This window comes from Euphorbia lathyris, chromosome 10, assembly GCF_963576675.1.
Source record: "Euphorbia lathyris chromosome 10, ddEupLath1.1, whole genome shotgun sequence".
Taxonomy (NCBI): Eukaryota; Viridiplantae; Streptophyta; class Magnoliopsida; order Malpighiales; family Euphorbiaceae; genus Euphorbia; species Euphorbia lathyris.
Window position 1 is genome coordinate 33,183,076 of NC_088919.1, and position 9,795 is coordinate 33,192,870.

General features: G+C 35.2%; 1 protein-coding gene across 4 annotated transcripts; it reads right to left on the minus strand.

The window, feature by feature from the left end:
- Positions 1–2,281: 2,281 nt before the first annotated feature.
- Positions 2,282–5,184, minus strand: LOC136209012 (uncharacterized). Of its 4 annotated transcripts, none has more exons than XM_066000350.1 (5): positions 4,733–5,184; positions 4,604–4,635; positions 4,254–4,285; positions 3,655–4,169; positions 2,282–2,296 (listed from the first exon to the last, which is right to left on the minus strand). In XM_066000350.1, the coding sequence occupies exons 1-4, from the start codon at positions 4,919–4,921 to the stop codon at positions 3,667–3,669; spliced, it is 756 nt and encodes a 251-aa protein (XP_065856422.1). In that variant the 5' UTR covers positions 4,922–5,184; the 3' UTR covers positions 2,282–2,296; positions 3,655–3,666. The 4 variants fall into 4 exon arrangements, with proteins under 4 accessions (XP_065856422.1, XP_065856421.1, XP_065856423.1 ...); XM_066000349.1 differs by lacking the exon at positions 2,282–2,296 and adding an exon at positions 2,487–2,558; XM_066000351.1 differs by lacking the exon at positions 2,282–2,296 and having other exon boundaries at positions 3,538–4,166.
- Positions 5,185–9,795: the final 4,611 nt, after the last annotated feature.

The following is a 9,795-nucleotide window of genomic DNA, read 5'->3' on the forward strand; positions in this document are numbered from 1 at the left end:
TTTAGTGTTTGCAAAGGTAAAGCTCGAATGAGAAGATGAGTTCAAAAGAATGGGTTTATGCAGAAATGGCCTTATATACCCCTTTCTTTTTTAACCGTGCAAAACGAATATCACACTTTTTGCTCCCCGCGAAACTAATATTTGGTTACCGCTTTTTTATTTTCATTTAACAATGACAATCATTTATACGAACTGTCATCTGATGGTTAAGTAACTTTTCAATCAAAATCGTGTTTTTTTGAGATGAGAGAAGACTATCATCGTAGCGTCACATGTGAATCGAACGCGTTTTCAATTAAGCTTTTAGATGACCGAATTTTAATATACTGTCACGAAAAACAATTAGACGACATAAAAATAAATGTTTGTCACATATCTTGTGTCACATGAAAGGGAAAATGACATAGTGTCATCTTTCAAACGCATTGAGTAATTTGTGCAAAATAATGTATAAAGATACATTTCTCTTCTTCTTCTTTTTCTTCTTCTCTCTCTCTCCCTCCCTCTCTCTCTCTCTCTCTTAAACGTGGTTCTCTCACTAAAATTCTAGAAAATTTGAGATTCTAACGTCTCACCTAATCCTTCTACATACTTATCTAATGGTTTTGGGTAAATTTCTACATTGCCTTATATGTATATATTATTATCACTATCCTTATCATCACCATATTATTATTAGGGTAATGATATATACAGCCCTTAGGGCTGTATATTAGCATTTAATAGGATAGTATATTTATATTTATTAGTGTATTATTTACATTTATTATTACATTGAAATTTTAAATACAACAAAACATATTAATGTAAATATTGGAAATATACAATTGTATTTAATTTATTCAAAAGTTCAATAAAATAATATATACAAATATTAGAAATACACATAAATATACTACCCTATTAAATGCTAATATACAGCCCTAAGGGCTGTATATATCATTACCCTTATTATTATTATTATTATTATTATTATTATTATTATTATTATTATTATTATTATTAGGTCATCTCTAATGGTAGAGATTTGGTTGTTACTTTCCCATGTGGAGTAATAACCTACCATTAGAGAGGATGTAATAAAAAAAAAAAGTTTCTTACTTATTTTGGTTACAAACAGTAACCTTATCCCTAAAATCCAAAATGTTACTTTTTTTAAAGCCACTGAGGGCCTAAAGTCGTCATATCTGGCGCATGGCTTACACGCACCAGATCTAGCGATTGAGCGCCCTTTATGGCCTTAAATTATGCTTTACTAGATTTGGAAATTTATAGTTTTAGTCATTGGAAAATTACCGTTTTAGTTCATATTTGTAATTAATAATTTATTTTTGACCCCATAAATTTTAAAAGTAACAACCTTTCTAATGGTTGTTACTAAACTCTATCACTACACATCCAAAAACCACAATGGTTGTAACCAACTATTGTGGATGCTCTTATCATAATAGATCTGAAATTGTATGTAATATTATTTAAATTACAAATTTAACAAATTATATTTTAGTCCTTATACTTTTAAGATTATTCAATTTCGTCCATATACTTTAAGACACATTTAAATATATATTTCATATACTTTGACTTATCCTAATATTATCATCTATATAAATTTATCATGTGTTCAATGACATAATGACATATAAAATACAAATATTATTTTCTAATTTCCCTAATTAATGACATGTAGTGCATATGTCTATATGTAATAAAATGCACAAAATTGAGATGTTACAAGTAGATCCGTTAAAAAGTTAAATTGTTTATTTTTTTGAACCGTTTGAATATTATTACCGAAGAACGGCGTAATCAGTTTATCGAGTTAGGGAAATAATTATAGTTTTATTTAAATATTCTATTGCGTAACCTATTTCCTTTTTTTTTTTGAATGAGCGTAACCTATTTCCTAACAAATCATCATAATTCTAGAATTCTTTGGGATGAAAGTGTCACTAGAGCCCTCGTTATATATCTTTGTTTGAATAGTTCATAAAGTACTAGAAGCAACTACTATGTAATTGTCAACATTCTTGAAAATATTATTATTCCAACTGCGTACAACCGGAAAGTGTGGTGTTTATGACATAAAAGCTGAATAGGGGGTAACAAGATGTTAGAATCTTGCAACGAACTAATGACCTCACAGAGATCCGGATAAGTGAGCCACATAGATAAGAAACGGAACTGAGAAATCAGTTGATCACCCATAGAGCAAGAAAATAGGAAGGGATGATGGTTTTATGCTGACATGGAAGAGCAATACAACTAATAATGTCCAAGAATTCCATAAACAACCCTGAAACCATTGAACAATCTATTTTACTTTCAACCCTAAAAGAACCATATCGGCCGTTACACCAAGTAAACTGAGCGCTCGAAGTTTCAACATAAAAAAAACCATAACAATCAATAAAAGACCTAAAATGTGAACAAGACCATAACTTGAAGGTCTACAAGTTTTCTCATGATCCCCTAAAATGGCATTAAAATCTCTCATGATCATCCAGTTATTTGGAGAAAAAGATTTGAGGTGAATAATATTCTTCTAAAGATGAAACCTACGACGAATATCCCCATAAACCAAAGTCAGCATTGTAAAGCTCCAAAAGTTAGAAAAAAAAAAAAATCATTAGTCACATATTGTTCATGTGTCAGAATCGCGGAAGATGAAGAAAAACTTTCTTTACCGAAAACCCAAAGAGATATGGGGTATTTCTCTCTTTCAAATGATGTATAAAATCGATATCAGTTTCAAATTTGAAGAACTCGGTAATCTAATTATCGAATTCAGTACAGATGTCAAATTTGATATCTAACCGCTGACACTGATATTTATATTGAACTCAATAATTAAATCAATATGTTCTTTATGCTTGAAACGATATTTTAAACACTAATTATGTTCGAAAAAATGGATAATGTGCAAATTAAGTTCTATAGTTATTGGGAGAGAGTGAATTTAGCATATATAAAACAATGTATTTTAATCATAATTTTTATTAGACGGTGAACTTTCAAGACTCGTTAATAGAAGATAAAAAAAAATGATTAACATAAATTTCAATACTTACTGGATAACCAAGACGCTCGAAGCTCGAAGGTGAGAAGGACATTAAATTGCACATGAAAAAATAAACTTATTTTTTCTTAAGGATGATTAAAGTTGCACGGTGTGGTAAATGTTAGATTTAAAAATTACACATTCAAACGTTGGTGTCTAAATCCCCTCTCCCAAAAGAAAAAAAAAAAAAAAAAAAGCTAACCAAGTTTTATTGGAGGGATTTTCTTAGAAAAAAACATAAATTTTGAACCGAACAAAATTACCTGAAACAAGAGTGAGAAAAATTTAGAGAATTTACATCCCACCATCCAATTAATTGTGATATCTACATATGTTTTTCTTTACACTAATTCTCTTGCATTGAATGGTATATTGCTGATAGGCTGTATTACTTTCCGATTATCGTAAGAAATTCAGAAAAGAGAATGCAAATACTTCACACCAAAAAATTGAAGCAAGACAAAAGATTAGAAGGATTGGAGATAGAAAATGATATAAGAAACAAATAATCTGAAAGATAGTTGCATCCATGACATGACAACAGTACACATGAACTTAAAAACTTTCTATGAAGAAAAAAGAGAGATATGAACCTGAAATAGGTGCTAGTTCTTAGTTTGTGAGAGTGCAATGACATTATTTTGTTGGCCCAACAAACTACTCATCGATCGAGCTTTGACAATGCCAAGCTTGTTCTTCCTCTTTGACATAATTCCATCCTCCGAATGATTATTGGATGATGCACTGGTACTAGTACTAGTAGCCATTGATCGACTTCTAACACTGTTCATGCTTCTTAATCTTCCTTTACCCAAATGATGTTCACAAAGTGAATATCCCACTAGTGTTTGTTGGCAACATCTCCATCCTCTTCCATTCACACGACTGCACCTTGATCCCTCCATTAATGCACCTCCTCTTCCCCTCTTTTTCACACTACTCTTCTTCTCTTCTTCTTCTTCCTCTTCTCCTTCTTCATAATCCTTATCATTTTCTTCCACACATTTCTTCGTCTTCATCTTCTTATTTGGTTGCTCTTCTTCATTCGATTTCCCTCTTCTCTTCTTCAATGGAACTGCTAATTTCTCCCCCTCGTACATTCTCCCTACTAAATTAAACACTCTTTCTTACCATAACTTATGATTAATCTTTCTTAATTAAAATGATAACAAAACAAAATAAAAATCTGTACCTTGATCCGTTTTTGCACCCAAGAGATTGCTCCTATACCACAACGATTAATCAAATTTACAGTGACAATGACAAAGAAAACATAAAAAAGAAGAAGATGCGTATCATATGAATGGGGGACCAGTAGCATCCCATGCTAACATGCACCGAATGGGCTATTACTATATATTAATTGTGATGATAAAAATATAAATATTTATATGGGTTTGTTTGTAGGTATTAGCTAATGCTTGCTGATAATTGATAAGTGACAGTTATGAACAGTATCTTCCACTTATTTGGTAAAATTAATTAACTTTTTTTCTTCTTCTCTTCTTCCATGACAACATAGAAAGGATTTAACTTTCTTACCTGGTATAATCATTACTCTCTTCTTCATCTTTCTGCAGTAGAAAAAGTAGACAACAAATGAATCGGGTGCAGAAACAAAAGTAAATCCAAGTGCACCCATTCTTTTTAAAACAATAAATCACTACTAACCTTGTGAGCTTGGATCGGTTGAATTTGATGATCGGATGAAGACGGAGCATTGAAATACTCAGCTGTATCATCATCTTCGGGGAGAATTGGAAGTGGGTGAAGTTGCACCACCGGAGGGAGGGGATCTGAGAGAGGAACCGGAGAAAGAGAAGAGAGAGAAAAGGGTACCTGTCTTTTCCTAATCCTCATCTCATCTCATGGGTGCAAGCAAGCAAGATAAGATCTTTATTAGCACACCCTTTCTCTGTGGGTGCAAGATTTGATCAGAAACAAAGGTTTAGGGAAAAGAAGTGATTTTTGATTTCATCCGAAGGAGAGAGAGAGAGAGAGAGAGAGACAGAAACAAGAAATACTAAGAAAGTGTAATAATAAAACAGCTGCAAGACCAATGAAAAAAAAATATTTATCTCTCTTAGCGTTCATTGATGCATAGTTTCTCTCTCCAACTTTAATTAGTTGCACCACAGGCAAGGAAAGGGGGGTAAGAGGGAATAAGAGGGGTGAGTTTTGCACGTGCGGAGTGGGGAGTAACTGGGTGAAAAGGTAACAGGTTGTAGATAGAAGAAAGAGACAGAGTACGGACACAAGGAGTGACAGGGTGGAATATACAAAATGATGGATGGGGGTGGGTAGTTTTATCGTTTCTACTTTCCTTTTTTTTTTAAGCCTAGTGGGTCCCTTTCTCCTCCACAAACATACCCCACCCTTCAACATCGGCCTTGGCCTTGCTAGCTAGATAGATGCCCTCCTTTCCTTCTTTTTCCTTTCATTATAATTACAACAAAAAAATGTTTAAGAGGATTCTAAATGTGGAATTTATAGATACACATACCAATTTGAATCTCATCTTTCAATTTTTTTTTTTTTTATTCATTAGAGCAGCTGTGGTGGTGGAAAAATACTTATAGTGCGGCCTACACCCAAAACACATCTAAAAATTACATGCCATTAGAGGTCTTGTAACTTCCTAATGAGAAAATATATATAATAAAACATAAAAAATTGAAAAAAAGAAATTAACTGAAAATGTTATATTCAACCCTGGTGATCCCACTTACTTAACAGGTTTTGAGGTGCTAAAAAAGCTTCTTCTAACGCGTGTGGCAGATGAAGCACATTTGTCCGTCCGTAGAATCAACTCTCTTGTTGTTAATGCTTTTTATGTGATGGATGCAACAGTAAAAAGGTTGTTACTAATATCAGTAACGTATCAAATAAAGTCACAAGAGTTTTAAATGGTTGGTTGCAACTTAATAGTGGGAAGTAACAAACAAAACACCACCACTAAAGCTGCTCTTACGGGTTCGATCTTTTATTCATGTATATTAAATTGTTTTTATTTATTTTTGGTCTCATTAAACTCTTATCTACTAATTAGTAAGTTGTAAATTCAGTTAAAAATACGTTATTCGATTTTTTTTTTCATTTTTGACAAGATATTTCTCTCGCTTTTGACGAGTTGTGTTCGTGTGTCATGTACATTTGTCTTCTGCCGCAATCCGTTTCCATGGATTTGGAGAATGATTTCAATGATCGTGTTACTCTAGATGAGAAACCCGCTCACGGGCTAGTGCTACAATCTGAGGATGTTGTTGAACAACCACACCCCCCAAATGTAGAGTCTAACATGCCGACTTTTGGGAATTTTGGGGTTCTGATATCTTGCAGAATTTCCTTCACCAGAATGCTTCCTTGTGAGGCGCCTAGGTTCGGCTGGAGACACTTTGATGCTTAAGTTAGTAACAAATCTAGAGAGAATAAACTATAAGCACAAAATATGGTTTTTAGAAAGTGTACCTTGAATACCTCGTAGTGGGGGTATTTATACTAATTTTCATAACCATCGAAGTAGTTCTTCATTTAATGCCCTTTAATGTGATTTAATGCTACATTCTTTATGTCAAGTCGTTAGTGCCTTTAAGGAACTAATTAATGTTACAGTTCCCTTGATAACGGCTTGGTGACACTATGGGCATATCTACTTTGAATGGTGAATCCATGTCTACTAGACGGATGTGGGTCCTTTATGGTGAATGGTATTTACAAGACGTATCCATATGGCAAGGACTTCATGGCGTATGGCTTCTGGCATATGCCTTTGCCTTGACTCAGAGGATCCTATATGGTGGCGAAGCATTTCTTTACCAATTGATCCTTCTTTTATGGATATATATGGTTATGCCCCAAGGATAATATTTGGATGTTATCAGAAGCCCCCCTAAAAGTATCAATTAAGTCATTTAGGGCTTTTCGCCTTCTGCGCATGCTGTCATCATTTATTGCTTCTAACTGGCGCACTATTCCATACCATTAGGATGGAGACAAGTGGAAATGTGAGGCACAAATCTCTAGGCGTCATGTTCACCTACCCTATAAAAGGGATTTTCTTTTGCTTTTATGGGTTTTTACTTTTGCTTTCTTTACTCTTCGTCCTTCGTTCTTCCTTAACTTCTTTGTTAACTTCTTTCAGTGCCTAGGATTTCATCTTTCTTCGACGTTCTTCGAATTCTTTCATGTAAGTGTGCTTTCCTAGGTTTTTTATTTCAGTTTTCATCTTCTTTTCCTTTATTTAACATGAGTTCTTCTTCTGCTTCTCCGGAGAGGACTTTTGGGCATTGATGAAATCAAAACCACCCAAAAAACTCTCTAGGTGCCTCTTCCCGTTGTAACTCCGGTTACCACAACTGAGGAACAAAATCCTTTATCTAGGGAAAAAGCCAGTTCTTCAGCCCCTAAGAAGAAAGGAGAGAAAGCCCCTAAAATCGAAGTAACTCCGTCTAGGGTAGATCTTACAGTTTTGATTACTTTGAAGTCTTTATATCCTTGTCTTAGGGCGGCTGAATGCCTAATCCCTAGACCTTCTAATCGACTTGTCATGCCTCTTAAAGGTTGTTTTGCGGTATATCAGAGCCACGTTGAGAGAGGGTTCACGTTCCCAGTTCTTAAGGTGATTGGGAACGTATTAGAATTCTTTGGCATACCCATTTTCCAGCTGCATCCTAATGGGTGGCTAGATCTCGTGCTGGATTCATACTTAACAGTGAATCCCAGTGTGGTTTTAAGCCTAAGGGTCTTCCGCTCCCTCCATATAATGACCAAATGTGGGGTAGAGGACCACATAACCTTTTCTAAGTTGAAAGGCTACTTGCCTTTCCACAGCAAGATGTCGAACGTCCACAACTGAAGGACCCAAAAAGGTAAAAGGTGTATAACTTACGGCTTCCTTTAGTTCCAGCACTTCACGATAAGCCGAATATACATTTAGTTGTTCAAAATATTCGGCATCATTCGACATCACAGCAAGCCGAGAAATATCTTCAACTATTCTTGGAATTTTGAGAGAAATATTCTCTCCAAATAATTTGCGCCACAACTGCAGAGGATGAATACAATCAAAACAAAAAAGGATTAACCAGTACCTCTGAACGGTCGTATTGATGAAACATATCTAGTGTTTCCAAGCTAACCGAACCAGTTACTTGGTAAACTATTCTTGGATTGACTCTAGGGGGAAGCTGGCTCCGGTGATCAACTTTGTGCTTGGTTCGTTCTTCTTTTATGACCTTGCATCTTTTCGGGACAAGCTCTTTAGAGTTTATCTCAATTCCCCTAGTCAAAGAGCATTTGGTGGCAAAAGGATAATTGATAGGTAATAGGACGTGCAACTGTTTCAGATGATGAGTTTGCTCAATCTCCTTCTCCGATACTTTTTCAAAATGAAGCAACCTTTCAGTATCAAATACATCTGAATTTGATAGATAAGAGGCACTTCTTTCAACAGCTGGTTTCTTAGAGGAGGAGGCAGCTTCGGTTCTAGGTGTGATTTTCCTTTCAGAACATTCTCCAACAGTTTTGTTCAAAGCATGAATCGAAACAGTTGTTTCAGAGGAAGAAGTCAAGTCAATGGCTTATGGTTGAGCAATGGCTTTAGGCTCAAGAATGATTGGGGTATCTCTAAAGGCACCCAATAAAGGTGGTGTATGATTATCATTCATTTTGTTGGTTGTTAGGGGAGTTAGAAAGACATCTTGTGGCATTTCTTCTCTAGGAATTGGAATGGGAGATGAGTTCTGAGCAGTAGGAAGCGATGATGTACTTGGAGGAGCTTGTGGTTGAGCAAGAGGAGTTTCAGCACCATCGAGAGTCAGGGGATGATTTTTAGAATTTGGCTCTTTGTTGCGAAGGGCAACTTGATGCGCCTCTTCCATATCCCTCAGTCGGGTTATGATTTCATCATGAATAGACATTGTTAGAATGCCTAAAAAATAAAAGAAGAAAGCAAATCAAACGAGGATTAAAAATCACCTTCGGCTGTAGTAAATTGTTCGGAGCCAGAATAAATAATATCGTGTATTCGGCTAAAGAAGCAGGTTCATCCTCTGGTTCGAAGAAGATGAACCATGTTTTTATAGTCCCATTGGATTCTATAGGCTTCAATTTTTTTCAGTTGCTTTCTCTTTGTCTAGCATTAAAACTGGCTCCAGCTTCCATGTTTTGGAGAACTTCAGTTGGACATTCCATTTTGTGACGAAGGGAAATCCTTAAATGTAGGGGTTACTCGGATTTATCCTATTTAGTTCAACCCACAACCATTTTGGCTTAAAATCCTTGTGACTTTGAACTTTATCCTTGATGAAGGGTTTTCGTTTCTAGGATATGGTCCAATATGTTGAAACATATTTCCACAATGATTTTGATTTGACAAAATTATTTTAGATTTAAATTCCCATGATAAATTATTCTAACACATTAAGAATTAAAGACATTAAAAGATCAATGCCCAAAAGCCCACAAGAGAAGGTCAAAGCCTAAGTCAACAGAACCAAGCCTAGAGGTCCAGCAGAAAGATAACGCAGCCCAGCAGCAAGAAGAATTGAGAAGGAGTTCTCAATTGCTTCATGCCGAAGCTGCTGAGTATAACGGATTGAAGACAGCTCAGCGGTTGACCTGAGTAACTTCGAGACAAAGTTGTTCTACTTTGGGAAAGTTTCAAAAGACGCAGGAAGTTGTCTAGAAGACTTTGCCAAAAGAAGAGGGACAATCTGACGCTTACTGACCAGAAG